Source organism: Macaca fascicularis, chromosome 16, assembly GCF_037993035.2.
Source record: "Macaca fascicularis isolate 582-1 chromosome 16, T2T-MFA8v1.1".
NCBI lineage: Eukaryota > Metazoa > Chordata > Mammalia > Primates > Cercopithecidae > Macaca > Macaca fascicularis.
Window position 1 is genome coordinate 66,520,713 of NC_088390.1, and position 23,978 is coordinate 66,544,690.

General features: G+C 47.0%; 1 protein-coding gene across 3 annotated transcripts in view; it reads right to left on the bottom strand.

Moving 5' to 3' along the window:
- The window catches only part of PLEKHM1 (pleckstrin homology and RUN domain containing M1), a 56,660-nt gene that overhangs the window by 30,227 nt on the left and 2,455 nt on the right, over nt 1-23,978 (bottom strand). For 2 of the 3 annotated variants that reach the window (XR_012425959.1, XM_005584517.5), the window contains exons 2-5: nt 17,940-18,025; nt 13,055-13,302; nt 10,242-10,868; nt 3,146-3,530 (exon numbers count right to left, since the gene is read on the bottom strand). Coding sequence is in view for 1 of the 3 variants with exons in the window: in XM_005584517.5 (XP_005584574.3) it covers nt 3,146-3,530; nt 10,242-10,868; nt 13,055-13,302; nt 17,940-17,984 (1,305 nt within the window). In the remaining 2 variants the exon portion in view is untranslated. The remainder of the gene's footprint in view (nt 1-3,145; nt 3,531-10,241; nt 10,869-13,054; nt 13,303-17,939; nt 18,026-23,978) is intronic. The other variant, XM_074019922.1, reaches the window with a different exon arrangement.

Consider the following 23,978-nt stretch of genomic DNA (forward strand, 5'->3'; position numbering starts at 1 on the left):
CTTTAAACAGGTGAATTGTATGTATTTTAATTCTATCTCGATAAAGCTGTTTAAAAAAAAGGTGGGGGGGAGGTGCCTCTGCTTGTCTATTCCATGGCCCTGGCCCCATCCTGAGTCATATGACTTAGAGGAAGCTTGTCCAACCCACAGCCCATAGGCCACATGCAGCCCAGGACAGCTTTCAATGTGGCCCAACACAAATTCATAAATTGTCTTAAAACATTATGAGATTTTTGGCTGGGTGTGGTGACTCATGCCTGTAATCCCAGCACTTTGGGAGGCTGAGGCGGGTGGATCATTTAAGGTTGGGAGTTCAAAACCAGCCTGGCCAACATGGCAAAACCCCGTCTCTACGAAAAATACAAGAATTAGCTGGTCATGGTGGTGTGCGCCTGTAATCCCAGCTACTCGGGAGGCTGAGGCAAAAGAATCACTTGAACCAGGGAGGTGGAGGTTGCAGTGAGCCGAGATCGCACCACTGCACTCCAGCCTGGGTGACAGAGAAAGACATCTCAAAAAAACAAACAGAGAACAAAAAACATAATGAGATTATTTTTGTGATTTTTTTGAAGCTCATCAGCTATCATTAGTGTTACTGTATTTTATGTGTGACCCAAGACAATTCTTCTCCTTCCAGTGTGGCCCAGGGAAGCCAAAAGATCGACACTCCTGATCTAGAAGCTACTACCCAAAGAGAAGAGCACGAATAGAGCTGAAAATGCAAGACTAGACTTCACCCTGAGCCCCAGACCATGGCAGGGATATACTCCCAGCTTTGTGTCCGTGTATGCACAAGCATACAAATCCCTGCCTCTGCTTTCCATGACCCTATCTTGCCCTCCATGGTGTGGTTTAAATATGAAGCCAGGTTGGGCATGGTGACTCATGCCTGTAATCCTAGCACTTCGGGAGGCTGAGGTGGGAGGATCGCTCAAGGCTAAGCAACATAATGAAACCCGTCTCCATTAAAAAAAAAAAAAAAGAATTAGCTGGGCAAGTTGGTGCCACCTGTGGTTCTAGCTACTCTAGAGGCTGAAGTGAGAGGATTGCTTGAGCATGGGAGGTCGAGGCTGCAGTCAGCTGTGATTGCACCACCGCACTCCAGCCTGGGTTATAGAGCAAGGCCTTGTCTCAAGAAAAAAACAAAACAAAATAAAAACAACTGTGAAGCTTAGAAAAAGAAGTAGTCAGAGGCACCTAAGCCTGTAAAGGTATTTATTCTCCCTCCCATCACTGCACCACCAGCCCTACCCGCACTGTCTCTTTCCTCTCTTGTGGACTTTCTCTGGAGCCTGCCCCTAGCATTCTAGAGCAATTGTTTTCCCTCACTCTGCTGGCTAGGCCGCTGGGGCTTGAACTGCAGCAGGGGCAGATAGCACACATATCTTTTTCCTACCCACACTCAGTAAACATCAATAACTTTGGAAAACCACAAAGGCCAAACAAGAACAAATGGAAAAGACAAAAGAGCTCAAATTCACAGCCTTTGGCTGGTGCTTCATTGGGCCAGTAGTTCTCAAGCCTCTCTACTCACTTGGTTCTCTCAAGGAGATGCCCAGGGCTGGCTTCCCTCAGGGACTATGTTGACCCTGGCCTCGAACTTTTGGGCTCAAGGAATCCTCCTGCCTCAGCCTCCCAACTAGCTGGGACCACAGGCTTGTGTCACTGCACATGGCTGGATTGGCTTATTCTACAACAGCACTGTCCAATGGAAATATAGTATGAGCCACATATATAATTTTAAATGTTCTAGCACCACATTTTTTAAAAGTATGGCACATGTTCTCAAGATCTCCTAGGGCTGTGTTAATAGGCATGGTTTAAACATAAATTTTGTTTTAAAGTAGAAAGAAATAGGTGAAATTAATTTTAATAATATATTTTATTTAATACAATATATCCAAAATCTTTTTTTCTCTTTCTTTTTTTTTTCTTTTTTTTTCCAGACAAGGTCTCCCTCTGTCACCCAGGCTGGAGTACAGTGATGTAATCACAGCTCATTGCAGCCTCAACCTTCTGGGCTCAGGTCATCTTCCCACCTCCCTGGTAACTGGGACTACAGCCACACACTACCATGCCCAGCTAATTTTTGTATTTTTTGTAGAGATGGGGTCTCACTTTGTTGCCCAGGTTGGTCTCCAACTCCTGGGCTCAAGCAATCTTCCCTCCTTGGCTTTCCAAAGCGCTGGGATTACAGGTGTGAGCCACCATGCTCGGCCCCCAAATATTTTCATTTTAACTTGTAATCCATAAAAACGAGATTTTCTTTTTTTTTTTTTTTTTTATCATACTAAGTTGTTGAAATCCAGCGCTTATTTCACATGGCACATCTCCATTTGGACGTGGCACATTTTAAGTGTTCAACAGCCACACGTGGCTGGTAGCTGCCATATTGGACAGCACAGCTCTAAAACCTGGGTCATGTTGCAAAGTGAGTATGTTCAAGGCCTAGTATTTTCTAAATATATTAATTTAATAGGCTGAGCGCACTGGCTCATGCCTGTAATCCCAGCACTTTGGGAGGCCGAGGCAAGCAGATTGAGACCAGCCTGGTCAACATGGTGAAACCCCATCTTTACTAAAAATACAAAAATTAGCTGGGCATGGTGGTGGGCACCTGTAATCCCAGCTACTCAGGAGGCTGAGGCAGGAGAATCACTTGAACCCAGGAGGCGAAGGTGGCAGTGAGCAGAGATTGTGCCACTGCACTCCAGCCTGGGCAACAGAGCAAGACTCCATCTGAAAAAAACCAAAAAACCAAAAATCAAAAAATATTAATAATAACAAGTACTAAGGAGAAAATAAAGGTTCAGAGAGCTGAAGTGACTTGCCCAAGGCCTTAGCTAGTGAGTGGCAGTGGTTAAAGAGCTGAGACTGTGGTCAGATGAGAACGACCTTCACAGAGTCACGTGAAAATGACAGGAGATACACACGGGAAGTGAGCAGCACAGTGCCTGGCTTATATCTACAGCTCACACACCAAGAAACATGAACCCCATCATCACGATGCTATTAACACTATCACCATGCAGGGAGAGGAAGGCTAACAGGGAGAAGGCAGAGACCACTCAGGGTCACTAGCTGGGGAAACCCTGCATCAGCTGACATTTCCCAAGACTGCCCCTGAACGGCTTGCACCACTCACCGGACTGGTGGGTGAGGAAACTACCAGCTTCAGACCAGCTCCGTCATGAGCCTGGGCCTTCTGTGGGCCATTCCCTTGGCCCACTTCTCTGGCTGTCTTGCTGACGGTACTAGAAAGCTGCTGGCCTGAGGTGCTCTCTACACGCTGCTGTAAGTCCAGGGCGCTGGGCGCCCGGGGATGCGGCTCCTGCATGTGGACACCATCTTGAGTTCCAGAGGCTGCCTGGGCAGGAAGGGGCTCTGCAGGTGCCTCATAGTGCAGGTGTATGCTGGTGTTGAGCCCATGGAGGGAGAGCAAGGCCTGTGGTGTGGGGCTCTCCGTTTCTTGGCTCAGTCCGTTGGTTGGCACAGAATTTACCTGGGCTTTGCTGAATTCCAACAATACCCTAGAAGTTTTAAACAAAGAAACCTGTGTGACAGGTTGTCTGCGACAATGCCCAAGGCTATTGGGGCAGAGGGAAGAATGCAAAACTGCTGTTTTATGATTTAAAACAACCCACACCTTCTTAATTATCCACTGCACTCCCCATCACACAGTCCTCCTCTGACACTCCCACCACGTTCTTCCTGGCCAGGATTTAGGCAGACTGGGTAGGCAGGTGATTTGTGGAGCCTGGGATCTCAGGTGAAAAAGCTCCCACAGCAGAGAAAGAGGACTTGGTATGAATGAGGACTTACTGGCATTCTGAGCAGGCTAGCTGTGGGCCTGGAGAGCTTGCTCAGCCAAACACACAGTTGTGTGGGCAACCGTTTTCCCAAATATGGTGTGCAGCAGAGCCTCCAAGGACAGTGTCTCAGAACAGGCCTCCTCCTCAGCACAGAGAGTTGAGGTGCCAGGACTCTGTGCCCTGGGGCAGGGACTAGGAGCAGCAAGGGCTAAACAGGTTTCCTGAGCGAGGTCATATTTTGTTCCTGGGCAGGCACTGGGACAGCAGGACTGGGGGAGGTGCAAGGGCTGGTCCCTTCAGAGCTGGACTGGGTGTGGAGACAGCAAAGCGTCACATCCCCAGAAAGTGCTTCTGGAGCTCAGTGTACACCAGGTGTGTGAGGGTGGATATGAGTACACATGAGATGTGCCCCTGTTCACTCTCCATGGTGCGACTGCCACTCCCTGTCTCCTCCGTGCTGCTTCCTGGGGCCACAGGGAGCAAATGTTACTGTCTTGGTACATGTGTGTGCACACACACACTCACACATACACAGTGCACAGAAACATGTCCTGGGCCCTCTGGAATGTGCACTGACTAGCAACTGCTCCTCTCTCTCCTGAGGCTTCTGAGGATCCAAGTTCCATTTCGAAAATAAACCCGTTTGCTATCTCTTCTGCTTATAAAACCAGTGGAGCATGTCATGGGCAAAGACAGGTTCAGATGGCCACAGGCTGTCTAAGGCCCCAAAGCCTCCATGCATCTGCCCTGACGGCTTGTACTGGATCCGGAAGATACATGAAGCTCAGCTTAATTTGGGCTTATGGAAATGAGGATTTTAGAATTCAAGTTGCTTACCTGATTGTCTTTCCCAGTGAGCTCTGCACCATCTTAACCCCAAACAACATTTCAAGACATTATAGTCAAGAATAGGTGGCCAATCCATATATAAGTAACTGATTTTGGCTGGGTGTAGTGGCTCATGTCTGTAATCCCAGCACTTTAGAAGTTTGAGGCGGGTAGAATTACAACGTCAGGAGTTCAAGACTAGCATGGCCAAGATGGCGAAACCACGTCTCTACTAAAAATACAAAAATTAGCCAGGCTTGGTGGCAGGTGCCTGTAATCCCAGCTACTCGGGAGACTGAGGCAGAGAATTGCTTGAACCCGGGAGGTGGAGGTTGCAGTGAGCCGAGATCGCGCCACTGCACTCCAGCCTGGGTAAAAGAGTGAGACTCCATCTCAAAAAAAAAAAAAAAAAAAGTAAATGATTTTCAACATAGACACCAACACACTTCAATGGGGAAGGAATAGTCTTTTCAACAATTGTGCTGAGGTAAGTGGATAATTACATGCAAAAGAAAAAAGCTGGACTGCTATCTCACATTGTATACAAAAATGAACTCAAAATGGATTAAAAACCTAAAGGTAAGAGCTAAAACTAACTCTCAGAAGGAAAGAGAGGTATAAACTTCATGTCTTTGGATTAGGCAATGGTTTCTTAGACGTGAGATCTATAGCGTAAGCAAGCAATGAAAAACAAATTGTAATCCCAGCACTTTGGAGGCCAAGGCAGGTGGATCACCTGAGGCCAGGAGTTCGAGATCAGCCTGGCCAACATGGTGAAACCCCGTCTCTAATAAAAATACAAAAATTAGCTGGGCATGGTGGTGCGCACCTGTAATCCCAGCTACTTGGGGGGCTGAGGCAGGAGAATCACTCGAACCTGGGAGCGGGAGGCTGCAGTGAGCCGAGATCACACCACTGCACTCCAGCCTGGGTGACAGAGTGAGACTCTGTTTCAAAAAACAAAAATAAAAAACGTTTGTGGTTTTTTTGTTTTTTTTTTTTGTTTTTTGTTTTTTTTTTAATTTTTTTGAGACGGAGTCTGGCTCTGTCGCCCAGGCTGGAGTGCAGTGGCTGGATCTCAGCTCACTGCAAGCTCCGCCTCCCGGGTTTACGCCATTCTCCTGCCTCAGCCTCCCGAGTAGCTGGGACTACAGGCGCCGCCACCTCGCCCGGCTAGTTTTTTGTATTTTTTAGTAGAGACGGGGTTTCACCGTGTTAGCCAGGATGGCCTCGATCTCCTGACCTCGTGATCCGCCCGCCTCGGCTTCCCAAAGTGCTGGGATTACAGGCTTGAGCCACCGCGCCCGGCGGTTTTTTTGTTTTTTTGAGATGGAGTCTCGCTCTGTCGCCCAGGCTGGAGTGCGGTGGCGCCATCTCGGCTCACTGCAAGCTGTGCTTCCCAGGTTCACACCATTCTCCTGCCTCAGCCTCCCGATTAGCTGGGACTACAGGCGCCCGCCACAACGCCTGGCTAATTTTTTGTATTTTTTTTTTTTTTGGTAGAGATGGGGTTTCACCATATTAGCCAGGATGGTCTCGATCTCCTGACCTTGTGATCCTCCCATCTCAGCCTCCCAAAGTGCTAGGACTACAGGCATGAGCCACCGCACCCAGCCAAAACATTTGTGTTTTAAAGGATACTATCAAGAAACTAAAAAGACAACTCAAAGAATGGGGGGAAATATTTTTAAATTATATAGAAGGGCCTATTATCCAGAATATATATAGAACACTCACAAATCAACAATAAAAAGACAAATAACCAAATTGTTAAATGGGCAAAGGATCTGAACAGACATTTCTCCAAAGAAGATATCCAAATGTTCGATAAGCACATGAAAAGATACTCAACATCATTAATCATCAGAGAAATGCAAATTACAACTACAATGAGATACCACTTTATACCCACTGGGTTGGTTATAATAAAAAAGAAAATAACGAGGGTAGGCAAAGATGTAGAGAAATTAAAGCTCGTATATATTAGTGGTGGGGATGTAAAATGACACAACTACTGCAGAAGACAATTTGGTAGTTCCTCAAAAAGTTAAACATAGAGTTACATATGACCCAGCAATTCCACCCCTAGGTATATAACTAAGAGAATTAAAAACATATGTCTACCCAGGCTGGGCATGAGAGGCTGAGGCCGGCAGACCACCTGAGGTCAGGAGTTCATCTGGCCAACAGAGTGAAACCCTTTCTCTACAATAACTACAAAAATAAGCTGGGTGTGGTGGCGGGCCCCTATAATCCCAGCTACTAGGGAGGCTGAGGATGGAGAATCGCTTGAACCCAGGAGGTGGAGGTTGCAGTGAGCCAAGATCGCGCCACTGCACTCCAGCGTGGGGGACAGAGCAAGACTCTATTTCAAAAAATAAATAAAATATAGAATAAAATAAAATACAACAATACCATCATTTGAGCACTATTGATGCCTATGTGCCAGGGACTATTCTAAGTACTTAAATCTAAGTACTTAAACCCTCCAGATGATACCTATGCCACTCAGTGATCATTATAATACAGATCCAGTCTACATGGAAGGAGCTATTCAGGACAGTCAATTCACTAGCCCAACTGCAATTTGGTTTCTGCCAAACAGAACCGCTTTATATTAATACATTTCATTTTGAATGTTGTGTCTTTTATGCTTTTATGTTTAATTTGTGGATGTTTTGATTTTATACGTGTAATGATAAGCACAAAGAATTTATGTCTAATTTAAAGTTACAAATATTTAAATAATGTAATAACTTTGATGAACTCTAAGTGTCAGTGAGAACATTTTACCCTTGAAATACACACTTCAAGAAATGCTGGTTTCTGTGGATGCTCAAGGACTAACTTCAAGACCCAGCTCTACGAATGCTGGTGCTGGCTGTGTGTTTGTACATCTGTATGTCTTAGATTTGCCAGTTCCTCACACCACCGTCTGGCATTCGTCTATACATCCTGACCCTTGCCCCTCCAGTTTCCCCATACTAGCCGGGACAACACTTCCTGCACAGAGAGAATGGTTACTGATTCAGTGACCTTAAGCTGGAATTTTCCAATCACAAGACACATGAGATAAAAGCAAGACATATCACAAGGGGATGGCTGGCTGGTCTGCAGAGGAGGCAGACACACAGGAAGGGCTAAGACAGGTAAGTGAGCCTAGGTCATGCCCTGTGCCCGGGTCACACTGCAGGCCTGTCATACCACGGTCCCAGTGGTCATGGGAGACAGAGACTGTTCCTCCCCAATGTATTCTATCTAAATTCCTCCATTTAACATTTGAAAACTCCACCTAATGTGCTCAGAAACTATTTCTGGGCCTACGAGAGAATTTCCTATATGCGTTTGACTAACAAGCAATGTGCCTGACATTCCTGGGCTTGTAAGTGGTGGAACAGGACTTGAAACTAGGTCTGCTCCAAGCCCAGTCCGCAACACCACCCAATGCTGGTGCTCTTCCTATGCTGGATGAGAACCCTAGAGGGACCTGAACCAAGGCAAGGGCATAGGATGAGTGGAAAGAAGGTCCCAAACACATGGGATCTTCTTTTCAGCTGATGGAACATGGGTCCAACTGAAGGAGGCTTTTAATAAGAAGTTCCCATTTTCCACCTATCAGATGAGCAAAGATCCAAAAGTTCGCTAATACCATCAGTTGGCAAGGCTAAGAAACAACCACATTCCTGGTGGAGTGTAAATGGGCAATAATCTGTGAATATTCTATATTAGTCTGTCCTTTTGCTCAGCAATTTTGCTTTTGGGAGTTTACTACACAGAGATAGTTATGCAGAACTAAAAGACCACATACACAAGGTTATTTATGAACACATGGGCCCTAGCACCCATTAAATACTGGGCTGATTAAGTAAACTAAGGTACATTCATACACTGGAACAATATGCAATAGAAAAAAAAAGAATGAGGCTGGGCGGGGTGGCTCAGGCCTATAATCCCAGCACTTTGGGAGCCCAAGGCAGGAGTTCAAGACCAGCCTGGGCAACACAGTGAGACCCCCATTTCTACAAAAAATAAAAATAAAAGAATGAAATAGCTCTGATATGAAAAGATCTTCTCCAAGATAAGATATAGAACAGTGTGTATATACTGCCTTTGTAGGGGAGAAAGTAATAAATAAGGAGTAAATTTTTAAAATCTTTTTTTTTGAGATGGAGTCTTGCTCTGTCGCCCAAGCTCCGCCTCCTGGGGCCACGCCATTCTCCTGCCTCAGCCTCCAGAGTAGCTGAGACTACAGGTGCCTGCCACCATGCCCAGCTAATTTTTTGTATTTTTAGTAAAGACAGGGTTTCACTGTGTTAGCCAGAATAGTCTTGATCTCCTGACCTTGTGATCCGCCCATCTTGGCCTCCTGAAGTGCTAGGATTACAGGCGTGAGCCACTGCACCCAGCTAAAAATCTTTATACTGGTATTTGTTGTAGATTAATTTAGAAATTTGGAAGAATATACAGGAAATTAATTATTATGGTTGTAAGGGTGGGAGGAAAGAACAGGGTAGAGGGAGAACAGGAATGGGAAAGGCTTTCACTGTATATGTTTTAGACTTTTTTTAACCATAAAAAGATTATGCAAAAAAATTTTTTTTTTTTTTGGAGACAGAGTCTTGCTCTGTCACCCAGGCTGGAGTGCAGTGGCGCGGTCTCGGCTCACTGCAAACTCCACCTCCCTGGTTCATGCCATTCTCCTGCCTTAGCCTCCCATGTAGCTGGGACTATAGGCGGCCACCACCATGCCCGTCTAATTTTTTGTATTTTTAGTAGAGACGGGGTTTCACCATGTTAGTCAGTATGGTCTCGATCTTCTGACCTCGTCCTGCCTGCCTTGGCCTCCCAAAGTGCTGGGATTACAAGCGTGAGCCACCACACCTGGCTGCAAAAATTTTTTGAAAGGTTGTGTGAAGAAGGCTTTGCCCAGCTCTCTCTCTAGCCAAGTTCATCTGCCCCACATACTCTTCCACACATCTGTCTGTCCCCAGCTGTCCACCACCTCCTGCATGCAGCACTCAGGTCCTGTGTCCCCCAGGAGGTCTTCTGTGAAGTCATACCCTTATGCATTATGTTTCATCTATTTGTTGGAAGTTTTAAATGTACTCTGACCTATTAGTTTCCTTCATTCTAGATGAAGACAACAATATTTTACACTGTGCCTTATAGAAACTAAGTAACTTGGTTTGTTGTTGTTGTTTGTTTTTAGTTTTAGTGTTTTTTTTTTTTAATTTAGAGGTGGGATCTTGCTACATTGCCCAGGCTGGCCTTGAACTCCTGGGCTCAAGCAATCCTCCTGCCACAACCTCCCAAGTGCTGGGATTTCAGGCATGAACCGCACCCAGCCCTGTCACCAGGGCAGAGCTGGAGCCCAAACCAGCTCTAAGCTGTTCTAAGTCCACTTTCTCCACTATGCCTGTATTGCCTGCTACAGCTCCCAGTGATTCCAGTCCCTGGAGAAGTCGATGTCTCCCTTGGCTTTCTTTAATTACTAATAGAGTTCAGTAACAGGCAATCACATGCCATAGGAAGAAAGGGAGGAGGAGAGGAAAGAAAGGAGGGAGGAGAGAAAATGGGAAGGAGTGGGGGCAGGGTACTCACTCTTGCAGAGACCGGTCTGAGTCCTCAGCATTTGCTGTGCCCAGGTCTGAGTCGTAGGACATGGGCTCCTCGCAATGGTCCGGACTCTTGGAGCCATTCTCTTGGAGTAAGCAGCTATCAGAGTTTAGGCTGCAGGACAGCTGGGATGAACTGGCCGTGTCCAGGCTGAGGGAGGAGGCAGTCAGCTTCTGGTTCCTCCGGATCTTATGGCCCGAGTGATGGACTTCGATGTCCTCAGAGCCTGAGGAATGGGAAATGGAATCCAGAGACTCCTTCCGCTGTAGTTCTGCACCAGAGGTAGAGAGAGGGTCCAGCTCAGAGAGCGGGCAAAGCCCAGACAGGGCCAGTGGGGTTAGCGTCCATTCATTTAAGATGGCAGACTTGTAGGAAAGTTCGAAGGACAAGGACGTGAGGCCCTGCAGGAAGCTAAGGAGGAACTCGCCCTCCTCGGCATCCCGGAGCAGGGCGGTGGGCTGGTAGTACTCGCGCAGGCGGGCCTGCTCCTGCAGCAGCAGCTTCAGATAGCACTCCATCAGGCCGTCGTTCAGGGCCAGCCGCAGCCATGCCCGGCAGCGGCCCACATCTGTGTTAACAAACGTCAGGTGCTCCAACTCCGAGATGATGTGTCTGGGAAGGGAGAACAGACATGTTTCAAGAAACCACCCCAAATCACAGAGATGTGCTTTTATCCACTGGTTAGCAGGAACCAGGAATAACCACTGCAAATAGATAAAGGCATGCAAAAATATTTGGTAATAGTGTTTTAGGCCAGATGTGGTGGCTCACGCCTGTAATCCCAACACTTGGGAGGCCAAGGCAGGTGGATCACTTGAGCTCAGGAGTCCGAGACCAGCCTGGGCAACAGGACGAAACTCCGTCTCTGCAACAACAACAACAACATAGCCAGATGTGGTGGCTTGCAGATGTAGTCCAAGCTACCCCGCTACTCAGAAGGTTGAGGTGGGAGGATAGCTTGAGTCTGGGAAGCAGAGGTTGCAGTGAGCCAAGATTGCACCACTGCACTCCAGCCTAGGATATATATATAGTTTTAAAGGAAAAGTGTTTAAAGGAAATATTAAGCTATAACCCCCAACCTTCTGAGATTGGAATCGTGAAAGATAATTTCCATGTTCATTCCAACTACCACTGGGCCCCTGACATCATCTGCTCATCCAAGGCATGCTGTCAGAGCTCCCTAAGTGCAAAGTCCTTGCAGCAGTGAAGATGCAGGGTAAAGACATGGTCCCTGCCCTCAGGCACAAGGGACTGATGAAAAAAGGCATAAAGGGCAGGAAATCAACAACCCTGTAAGAGGACTGGGGAGAGCTCCAATTACAGCATGTGGCGGAAGAGTGGGTAGTTTGGTTGCAAGGCCAGGAAAGAGAGAGTCTTGAATATCAAACCAATAAGGCAACACGGGGCAATGGCTCCACACCCAGCCATGCACCAGAATCTCCTGGGGAACTTGAGCAGGATACAAGTTCTGGGGCCCCAACCTAGTGAATCAGTCTCCAGGCTGGCATCTGGGAGCCTGTGGGCTACAGATCTTTGTTTAGAAAAGTGACTTGACCACAGTCATGCAGACTGCAGGGTAGATGTTCTGCATAAGGAGATCAGACCCCAGGTGTACCAGACTCAGTCCCAGAATGCCTCAGTCTGATGTACATGCCCCTCCTCTGAGCTACCACAGTCCCTAGCGTGGGTTTATCTCCCCCATGGGAATGCAGACCGCATTCTACTAGGCTCAGTGAGTAAGCTCCAGGGAGCTTCACCTCAGTAAATGTTGACCAGATGACGGACTCAAGGAAAGACAGAGTGAGCTAAGGGGGACAACTAGAAAGCCAGTGTCACCCAGGAAAGAAGTAAAAACGTGAGACAGGGCAGTGGCAGTCAGCATGGAAAGGAAGATCAGAGACTGACAAGGCTTCTTTGGGCTGAAGGTGACATTTAGTAGTCCTTAGAGGCACAGTGCCAGCTACTTGCTCAAAAGTCCAGACACAAGAGATAAGTGTCTCAGGGTGAATATTCATATGCTCTTCCTGATTCCACTCTTTAATAAAAATAACCCCATACCTCCTTAAGAGATAACATTTATGGCCAGGTGCGGTGGCTCACGCCTATAATCCCAGCACTTTCGAGGCCGAGGTGGGCGGATCACAAGGTCAGGAGTTCAAGACCAGCCTGATCAACATAGTGAAACCCCGTCTCTACTAAAAATAGAAAAATTAGCTGGGCATGGTGGTGCGTGCCTGTAATCCCAGCCACTCAGGAGGCTGAGGCAGGAGAATTGCTTCAACCTGGGAGGCAGAGGTGCCAGTGAGCCGAGATCGCGCCATTGCACTCCAGCCTGGGTGACAGAGCGAAACTCCGTCCCAAAAAAAAAAAAAAAAACAGATTTACAACTCAGATGTTCGAATAATCTAAGGCAGGGTCAGCAAACATTTTCTGTAAAGGGCCAGATAGTAAATACTTTAGGCTTTGCAGGCCACACAACCTCTGTTGTAACTATGTAACTCTGCCCCGGTGTGGCAAAAAAGGCTGTTCCTGCTAAAGGCGACCAGTCCCAGGGCTCAAAGCAACCACACGCTCTTGCCTGAGTGCTGAGGGTCTCAAGATCTGCTGGCACGCTGGCTGGGAAGCTTGATCTAGAGATAAGCCTCTCTAGAAAACACTTTCAACCCCTACCTCACCCTATCTCTATGCTAGAACACAGGGCACCTCTGTTGGCTTCCTGAACAGCTGGGGAGGAAAAGCTAAGTGTCCCATACTCTGCTGCTCCCCCCCAAAGCAAAACCTCTCCAGCTAAATCTCACTTGTGGGTGACAGCTTTCAGGAGGGGCCAGAAGACAGGCTGGGGCAGAGGCTTCTGGTGGGCACTTTTCTTCCTTTTTCCTCCAGCCTCAGCTCGGATGTGCTTGGCGTGCAGGCCATGGATAAACACAGCCTCCAGGGCGCTGCACATGGTGTTGGCATCTCCGTCTTCACTAGTGACCACTGTGTCCAGGGACACGTACTGCTTCTGCAAGGCCTTCACGGATCCCACCAGCTTCTTCTTGATGACCTAGGCAGCATCACACAGAACACAGGCCTTTAGCGGAAAATGCTATGGAGAGTCCCTAGAGTGTAATCCTTTGCCTGATGCCAAATACATGTGCAACCACATGCACACACATCTATGGGTGTGTCTGTAGATTTCTTCTGTAAAATTAGCACATTGTTAACTATAGCAAAGAAAGATAAAGCATAGAGAAGAAAAGGAAAATCACACACTACCCAGAGATAATCACTGCTATTGTTGTTTTGCATGTCCTTCAGTGCAGACACTTTGTTTTTTAGACCAAACTTAAGTGAACTTAGAGTCACATAATCTTGTGTTTAAATATTGGCCCCATCATAGCTGCAGTGATGGGAGATTGGGTAAATCCATCTAGAACAAGGGTGGGGCTTCCTACCTTTTTCACATGGACAAGTTTCTGTAGAGAATCAATAAGCCAAGAGGCAAAAACAAACAAACAAACAAACAAAAAACACCCACACTGCTTTAGAGTAATAAAAACATGAGGAGAACAGGAGCATGGTTTACGTTAAGAAAGATCCTAGGCTGGGCGTGGTGGCTCAAGCCCGTAATCCTAGAACTTTGGGAGGTCAGAGGCAGGAGGACTGCTTGAGTCCAGGACTTCAAGGCTGCAGTGAACTATGATCACACCACTGTACTCCAGCCTGGGCAACACAGCAAGACCTTGTCTCAAAAAAAGAAAGAAAAAAAAAAAAAAAGAAAGATCCTGGGCCTGGAAGCCAGAGGACTAGGCTCAGTCCTAGCTGTCAGTAACCAGACGGGCCTCCTTAGACCTTCCACTTAACTTCTTTGAGCCCCAATTTCCTCATCTGTTAAAGTGGAAATAATACTTTCTGATATATAGTAATATGAGGATTCTCCTGAGGACAGAACTACCTTTTTTTTTTTTTTTTTCAGGGAAGTGGTTTCTGGTAAAAACCAGAACGCCTACTAGATAAATTCTAAAAAGAGGCTGGGTGCGGTGGCTCACGCCTGTAATCCCAACACTTTGGGAGGCCAAGGCAGGTGGATCACTTGAGGTGAGGAGTTTGAGATCAGCCTGGCAAACATGGTGAAACCCTGTCTCTACTAAAAATGCAAAAATTAGCCAGGTGTGGTGATGAGCGCCTATAATCCCAGCTACTTAGGAGGCTGAGGCAGGAGAATCACTTAAACCTGGGAGGCGGAGGTTGTAGTGAGCCAAAATCGTACCACTACACTACAGCCTGGGTGGCAGAGTGAGACTCCATCTCAAAAAAAAAAAAAAAAAAAAAAAAAAAATATATATATATATATATATGTATATATATAAGCTAAGTGTGGCACTAAGACTAGTGTTTTATTCATCCTTGTGTCAACACTTGGCACTGTGCCTGGCACATAGAAATAATAAATGTTTGTTAAATGAAGACATCACAAAATGTACATAGTCTTTTGGAAATATACAGTAAAAACTGAGCATAATTATAAGTATGTGAAAATCACGTAAGTGTTTGGAAAAGGACTGGAAGGGATTAAAGAAAAACTGGTTTGAATTGTTGAGTGATAGGATTATGGATACATATTTTAATCTTTTATTTTGATTTCAGTCAAAACTATGTTAACATTCTTTGAAAAGTTAAATTTGAAAAAATAGGTGCTGGAGAGGATGTGGAGAAATAGGAACACTTTTACACTGTTGGTGGGATTGTAAACTAGTTCAACCATTATGGAAAACAGTATGGCGATTCCTCAAGGATCTAGAACTAGAAGTACCATATGACCCAGCCATCCCATTACTGGGTATATACCCAAAGGATTATAAATTATGCTACTATAAAGACACATGCACACGTATGTTTATTGCAGCACTATTCACAATAGCAAAGACTTGGAATCGACCCAAATGTCCATCAGTGACAGATTGAATTAAGAAAATGTGGCACATATACACCATGGAATACTATGCAGCCATCAAAAAGGATGAGTTTGTGTCCTTTGTAGGGACATGGATGCAGCTGGAAACCATCATTCTTAGCAAACTATCACAAGAACAGAAAACCAAACACCGCATGTTCTCACTCATAGGTGGGAACTGAACAATGAGATCACTTGGACTCAGGAAGGGGAACATCACACACCGGGGCCTATCATGGGGAGGGGGGAGGGGGGAGGGATTGCATTGGGAGTTATACCTGATGTAAATGACGAGTTGATGGGTGCAGCACACCAACATGGCACAAGTATACATATGTAACAAACCTGCACGTTATGCACATGTACCCTACAACTTAAAGTATAATAATAATAAATAAATTTAAAAAAAAATTTTGAAAAAATATAATAGCTTTAATGAGATATAATTCATATACCATAAAATACACCCATTTAAAGTGTACAGTTCAATTGCTTCTAGTCTATTAACACAATTGTGCAACCATCATCACTATCTAATTTTAGAAGATTTTTCTGGCTGGGCATGGTGGTTCACGTCTGTAATCCCAGCACTTCAGGAGGCCAAGACAAGTGGATCACCTGAGGTCAGGAGTTCGAGACCAGCCTGGCCAACATGGTGAAACCCTGTCTCTACTAAAAATACAAAAATTAGCCAGGCGTGGTAGTGTGCACCCATAATCCCAGCTACTTGGGAGGCTGAGGCATGAGAATCGCTTGAACTCGGGAGGTGGAGTTCGTGGTGAGTCAAGATTGTGCCACTGCACTCCAGCCTGGGCGGCAGAGTGAGACTCAAAAAAAAAAAAAAAAAGAAAAGAAAAAGAAAAAAGATTTTCATCACCCCAAAAAGAAATACTGATATATTAGTGATTGCCAGGGGCTGGGAGAAAGGGGAATAGGAAGTGAATGAAGTCACTAACCTATTTTCTGTTTCTGTGGTTTTTCGTATTTTGTACATCTCACATGAATAGATATGAACACAACATATGACCCTTTGAATCTGACTTCTTTCACTTAGCATAATATTTTCCACCATGTTGTAGCATGTATCAGGACTTCATCCCTTTTTATTGCCAGAATTTTACCACATTTTATTCATCCATTCATCAGTTAATAGACATTTGGGTTGTTTCTACTCTTTTGCTATTATCAATAATGCTGCTATGAACATCCATGTACAAGTTTTTGACTGGACTTATATTTTTAGTTCTCTTGGGTATATATCTAGGAGTGGAATTGTATACATAATTCTATGTTTAACTTATCAAGGAACTGCCAAACTATTTGCCAAAGTGGCTGCACTATTTTACATTCCCACCAGCAATATCTGAGTTCCAACCTCTCCACATTTTTGCCAACACTAGTTGTCGCTTTTTTTATTACAGCCATCCTAGGGGGTGTGAAGAAGTATCTCACTGTGGTTTCGACGTGCATTTCCCTGATGTCTAATGATAATGAGCATCTTTCCTGGCCATGTATGTATCTTCTTTGGAGAAGTGTCTATTCAAATCCTTTACCCATTTTATAACTGGATTATTTGTCTCTTTATTGTTGAGTTATAAGTGTTCTTTATATGTTCTGGATACTAGACCCTTATCAGATATTTGATTTGCAAATATTTTCTCCCATTCTGTGGGTTGTCTTTTCATTTTCTCGATAGTATCCTTTGAAGCTCAAAAGTTTTTAATCTTGAAATAGTTTAATTTTAAATGTTCTTTTAAATGCAAGATGTTATTAGTATATTATATTTTAAAAGCACATACACACTTCGTTCAACTGAGCACCTACTAGGTGTTGGGTTAGGGTATACAGGGAGAAGTAAGGCATACCCTCAAGAAATGCATACCCTCATGGAGTCAGTTTGTGCAGCTGTTGTTAGAAGGCTGAGTTGGCCAGGGTTCTGTACTAGCTCTGAAGGGTCCTGGGGTGGGATTCGGCCAGGGGTGGGAGAGTGGGGGTGCAGAGGGGAGGGAAGAGCCTCTGCATGAAAGCCAGCTGGGAAACAGGTGGAACCGGACTCTCCTGTGGCCAGGACGGGGAAAGGCACATCTCCGAGGGCTATAGTTTCTTTCAAGCAGAGAGTTCTCTGAGCTGGGAAGCAGCAGTAGGGAGGAAAGGGAAATCCTGGCTTCTCCCCGAAAGCCACCTCAGGATGCTGCTAAGGGACCAGCCCCAAAGCTACCTGACTTCCTGCCTTTCCAAGGGAACAGAGAGCTCCATCCAGAGTACCCAAGACAGCCCAGGAGGGTGCAAAGGGCTCTCCAAGAAAAGGTCCTAGGGGGCTCCAGTGAACTGCTCACAAATAATTACATTTAGAATATCCTAGAAAATGGTAAGTGTTCAGATACATGTAAGTTACCAATTTACCCCCATTACTAAAACAACAAACCAGTGCCTGCAAATACCTGTTTCCCACCAATTCAGTGCTTTGGCCAGACTGTGACCAAATCATGGCCTAAGGGCTGAATGGAAATCCTTGGTCTTCAGGTTACTGATCTTAAATTCCCACTGCTTTTTGTAAATCTCCATCTTATCACCAATAAGGTGATCTAGAAAGGACAGGGTCTTCTTGGAGCCTGCTTGTGCTGTAACTTCTTCTCAGCCTGGCCTCTCTTGCAGGACAGTGCCCTTCATTTCGAAGTGAGCCAAGCAGATGAAACGACCGTCCCCTGCACCCCTTCCCCACCCTTGATCCTCCCTCGCCCACCTACCGGGATGGCAGCCTGGGGGTCCAGTCCATTCTCCACCGAGAGCATCTCCACTCACGCAGCTGCTCCCTCGGAGAATCACATGGCACCTGAAGAGACAGATGGCAGCCAGATGAATGGGCAGGCAACTATCCCCCAGCCAGAGTCCTTTCCCAGCAAGCAGCAGGAAGTCAGCCTCTCTTACTCAAACCACAGCCGAAAGGCCTTTGAAGAGCACAAAAGTTAAAACTGATAATGGATTTGAAGGAAGGAAGCGAGGAAGGAAAGTCCAGGGGGCTCAGTCCTTGGGAGGCAAGGAGTCCTGGGTGCCGGGGGTGGGTCCACCCCAAGGAGTGGGTGGTAAGGGCGCTTCACATCAAATGCTGCCCAGAAAGCCAGGGCTCTGTAGGATCGAAACCTGTAGGCAGGGAATGACAGGCTGATTCGGATACGGAGCTGCGGGTTCCAGGGGAAGGCTGCAGCTGAAAGTGGCAGGAACCCACTGGGACAAGGAAGCAGGGGCTCACATTCAGGGGCTGGGTCCTGCAACACCCTGCCCCCACCCCTCACTCCTTCTTCCAGTCCAACGTCTGCCAGCTCAGCAGTAAAAAGTACAACTGTAATAGCTTCAAAAGGGAAGGGCTCCCTTGCTACACTTCTGCTTCTCAACAGGGCTTCGAGGGTCTGGTGTGAGCAGCACAGACAGGGACTTGTCTAATCAGGACAACCACAAGGTCTCATTGCAATTTGCCACTAACCAGGTAGGCATGCGGAGACCTCTCAGATGGAGAATGTGTAAACGCCTGTCACGGGGCTGGATATGTACCTGTACCTGATATGTTTTACCTGGTATCTGTCATCCCAGTGGATATGGCCACCTAAACCTACAGACCAAGAATGTCATCGCCTAAATGAGTATGCAGGAAGAGTTGAAGTCAGTGAGTGGTTAAATCCCTCAGGGCTGCCAGATTCCTCCTGGGAATGGGTGGGGTAGGGTGGGGTAGGGCCTGAGCCTGAGGGGGCTGCTGGCTGGCTTGGCCCCACCCCAGAAACTTGGACAGACTTTGGCTAGGCAGGCACATTCACACGTAAACAAATCGCTAGTGAACGCCTGTTTGAGCATCAGGGGAACGCTGGGGAAGGTGATATCACAGCTGTCTCAGCTCTCAAACAATCACCACACAAAGAAGTTAACAAAACCAAGAAAAGTTAAATGGGCTCGATTCTCTTTACATATATTGCCTAATTTATAGTCCTCCTAAGCACCCTAGGAGTGCTGTTTTATTGTCTCCACCTGACAGATAAGGAAATAGCAGCTGACCCAGGTCAAGAACATTCCTGAGGCCGGGCGCGGTGGCTCACGCCTGTAATCCCAGCACTTTGGGAGGCCGAGGCGGGCGGATCACAAGGTCAGGAGATCGAGACCACGGTGAAACCCCGTCTCTACTAAAAATACAAAAAATTAGCCGGGCGCGGTTGTGGGCGCCTGTAGTCCCAGCTACTCGGGAGGCTGAGGCAGGAGAATGGCGTGAACCCGGGAGGCGGAGCTTGCAGTGAGCCGAGATCGCGCCACTGCACTCCAGCCTGGGCAACAGAGCGAGACTCCGTCTCAAAAAAAAAAAAAAAAAAAAGAACATTCCTGAGGTCCCAGGGCTGATAAGCGGCCTGACTCTACCACCAGCCTCCACAAGGAGGTCAACCCCAGCCCTAGGAAAACCAGATTGCTGAGTGAGTGCTGTAAACCAAAACTAAAATTCTAAGCCCCTAAACTGCCTGAATGGGCCCCCCTTGGCCAAAGGGATTTTGAAAAAACCTAAAAACTGAGTTCAGGCCATGACAGGAAGTGGGGCGTGGGCCATGCCTCATCCTAGCCTCTCCCTTTTGGAGCTTAGACACAACTGAGCAGCATTAACATTAAAACAGACTAAGACTGACAGAGCAGGCTCTCAGCAATTAAGATACCAACTCCAACCTGACTCTGGTCTAACATCACATGGGAGATAACAGGCCCTAAAGGAAATCAAAGTATTTTACCACCAAGTATATTTCTTTGACATATTTTGGAATGGCCCTGCAAAGCCATCTCCTGTGGGGAAAATTTATATCCTGCAGAGATTCCCTTCCCTTTCTCGGCCTTTTCCTGATCTAGGAGAGATTTAACTAAGAGTCTGACACCTTAGAAACATTTACCATCTATTCTCTTGAAGGCTTCACCTACATAACATGAACCTTGGCTTCCACAACCCACCTTATCTTAACCCTAAGCTTTTCTTTCTGCTGACTTTAACTCTTTAGGCAAAGTTCAACTCTTTCAACCAATTGCCAATCAGGAAATCTTTTAATCCACTTTACCCTGCCCCCACCAATGTATACCTTACATGTATTAATTTATGTCTTTGCTTGTAACTTGGATAAAAATCAAGCTGTAACCCAATCACCTTGGGCACATGTTCTCAGGGCCTCCCAGGACTATGTCACGGGTCATGGTCCTCACATTTGGCTCAGAATAAACCTCTTCCAATATTTAACGGAGTTTGGCTTTTTCATCAACAGTGCCATCACCTCAGAGCTAGGATTCCAGGGGTAGTCTGGGAAGACCCCTTCGCTGGAGGCCGGGAACAGGGGATGCAGGGAAACATTAAGGCCAGTGTGGCGGGAAAGGTTTCCTGGACAGCGCTGGAGCAGCATGAGGTTTGGAAAGCAGACAGGCAGGCTGGCCCTAAATGGTGGAAGGTGCTCTGATTGGATCTCTGGCCTCTGGGGATAGCAGAGGGCAAACAGGACACAGGGAGTCAGGACCCAGAGCCAACCTCCCTAAGTCAGGTCCCTTAGGAGGAAGCAGGCGTGTGTGGAGGACGGTTCCTGCAGACCCAGTAACAGGCCAGGCGCTGCAGACGGCCAGAAGAGCCCTTAGTCCTGACTACAGCCCCATCTGACTGCCTCACCCTTCACCATGGTCTGCTCCCAGCTACCCAGGGATTCTCAGGGCCCTCCTCCGGAGACCAGTTCCCATTCTGGCCACGGGGTGACAGGAAAAGGGGGTTGTATGCTATGGTGACTCTGCATCTAAGGTCACTTCCAGAAACAGGCCTGGTCTTGAGGTCAGGCTCTGTCAAGGCCACCGTTGCGCAGCTCAAGGCCACATCCAGCTTCTCTGGCTCCAAAACCCTGGGCTCCAATCCCAGTCCACAATTCCAGTGGTCTAAGGCCCTCAGGCCCACCCTTCAAGACAGAGCCCAAAGCCCCAAAGTTGCCCTTCCCTTGGCCAGCTACAGGGCGGGACCCTAAGGGCTTAAACCCAATAATTTGAATAATAGCCCAGGCCCATTAAGACCTCATTAACTAATTAACTGAGAATAATAGAGTATTCAGAGTATTCACTGGGAGGGACAGGCCATTGGTAAGTGGGTGCTCTGGCCAAGTAACCGTATGCTAAGAAAACAAAATAGGCCGGGTGCCGTAGGCCAGCTGCTGTGGCCCATACCTGTAATCCCAACACTTTGGGAGGCTAAGGCAGGAGGATCACTTGAGGTCAAATTAGCTGGGCATGGTGGCCCATGCCTGTAATACCAGCTACTCGGGAGGCTGACGCAAAAGAACTGCTTGAACCCAGGAGGCGGAGGTTGCAGTGAGTCGAGATTGTGCCACTGCACTCCGGCCTGGGCAGCAAAGCAAGAATAAATAAATAATTTATTTCTCTAAATAAATAAATAATAAAATAAACTGAAGCTAAGAGAGACAGGGCCAGACAAGAGAAGGGTCACTTGGCCTAAAACAGAGTCAGAAATGCCACAAAATGACTGACAAGAGCTCAGATAAATCCAGCAGAAGAGCCACTTGAAAATTCACAGGATAGGACTGAGCCTCTAGGGTTCCGGCCACAATGCAGGACACCTCTGTTTGTAGGCAGCCATAGCACCCCACCTATCCGTGTCTGTTCCATCATGCTCAGGGAGGCAGGGCTCAGATGGTCAGTGACATAAGAACTCACGGCGGGATCGGAAGGAGGCTTTGTGTCTCTTGACTGTGGGGACAGCACTGTGTCACCCACCCTGGTGGCCCAGACTCTGAATTTACCATCCTATGGAACTGGTTCCACTTTCTGTCCTCAAAATGCTCTTCATTGACACCAAGAACCAAAGTGAAGAGAGGCGTGGCTTCAAGGAGACCTACCTGAAGGGAGTAAGGCAAAGTTGGGCAACACTACCCAAGGGCCCTTGAACATGACCGGTGAAAGCTTAGGGGAAAGGTGATTGGTGCCATTTAGGAAGTCCCAAACCACACCAAGTCTACTGCCACCCTATGTATTGATTCACCCTCATATAGCTCTCCAGAGTGCAGAAAGCAGGCTTCTCTGATGTTCCTCTCTAACCTCATTTAATTCTTACAGCAATCCTGTGAGAGAGTAATTATCCGTTTTACAGAGGACAAAACTGAGGCTCAGTAGCAATGGGTCTCCGGTAAAGGACAGAACTCTCTGGTTTCTTCATCCCAACCCCTGCATCTTTCCCTGGACCAAAAGGCCTCAGGTCTTTGGCTCAAATTCAGGCAAACTATTATTTCTTCTTCAGAGGTACTCGGAAGCTCCATTTCATCACAGAAGGTCTAAAACCAACAAGAAACAGTTCTGTCAATGAGATTTATAGCCCCAACCAGCTGAGCCCAGGTCCTACCAATGCTCCTGAAGTCTCAGAGCTATACTTTCTTTTTTTTTTTTTTTTTTTTGAGACGGAGTCTCGCTTTGTCGCCCAGGCTGGAGTGCAGTGGCCGGATCTCAGCTCACTGCAAGCTCCGCCTCCTGGGTTTACGCCATTCTCCTGCCTCAGCCTCCCGAGTAGCTGGGACTACAGGCGCCCACCACCTCGCCCGGCTAGTTTTTTGTATTTTTAGTAGAGACGGGGTTTCACCATATTAGCCAGGATGGTCTCGATCTCCTGACCTCGTGATCCGCCCGTCTCGGCCTCCCAAAGTGCTGGGATTACAGGCTTGAGCCACCGCGCCCGGCGCTATACTTTCTTAAATGTTCCAACATAGTTAGGAAGGAACAGTTCCGGTTGGTTTCCTGCATTATACTACCTGGCCTTCTCTATATGTCCAATTTCACTTCCTCCAGAGATCAAGGAAGCAAAAAAAGAGAATGACTTGGATGAGACTTACATTAAAAGAAGAAAGGTATAACCTGGTTTCACCACTCTCAAAACACTCCACCATCAGTGAACAGCAACCTCGTCTCTTGAGGGACTTCTTAGCCACTCCCCACGGCCTTCTCTCCACTGCCTGAATTGTGTAACTGGCTGTTCAGAGCCACAGCCTGGCTTTAAGCCATCCAACTGCTGTACCAATTGATGAGTCATGTTTTTTCTTTTTTTTTTTTTTTCTTTTTTTTTTTTTGAGACGGAGTCTCGCTCTGTCGCCCAGGTTGGAGTGCAGTGGCCGGATCTCAGCTCACTGCAAGCTCCACCTCCCAGGTTTACGCCATTCTCCTGCCTCAGCCTCCTGAGTAGCTGGGACTACAGGCGCCCGCCACCTCACCCGGCTAGTTTTTTGTATTTTTAGTAGAGACGGGGTTTCACCGTGTTAGCCAGGATGGTCTCGATCTCCTGACCTCGTGATCCGCCCGTCTCGGCCTCCCAAAGTGCTGGGATTACAGGCTTGAGCCACCGCGCCCGGCCTGAGGGAGTCATGTTTTTTCAATTGGAAAAGAATGACAAAGTTATCCTCTGATTCAGAAAGGCAGCTGATCTTTCAGGCATGTGAGTGCTGACTGAGGAAACTGCACCCCTGTCCACCTGAGGAAAGCTGGATTTCTGTGATGGGTGGGGTGGTGGGGGTCGGAGTTTTGAAGCAATTAAATACCAGATGAAGGGTGAGAAACTTCTAGCTTGTGATTCCCAGACTCAGGGCTAGTGGATGAGGGCAGAATTGTGGAGTCAGTGAACACTGGCTATCTTTCTTTCCTCCCTCCTTCCTTCCATCCAATAACACCCATCTTCCCTATATTCTTGTCCCATATCCCAGAGGATTCTAACAAGGACCAAACTCTGAATGAAAACAGGACTGTTG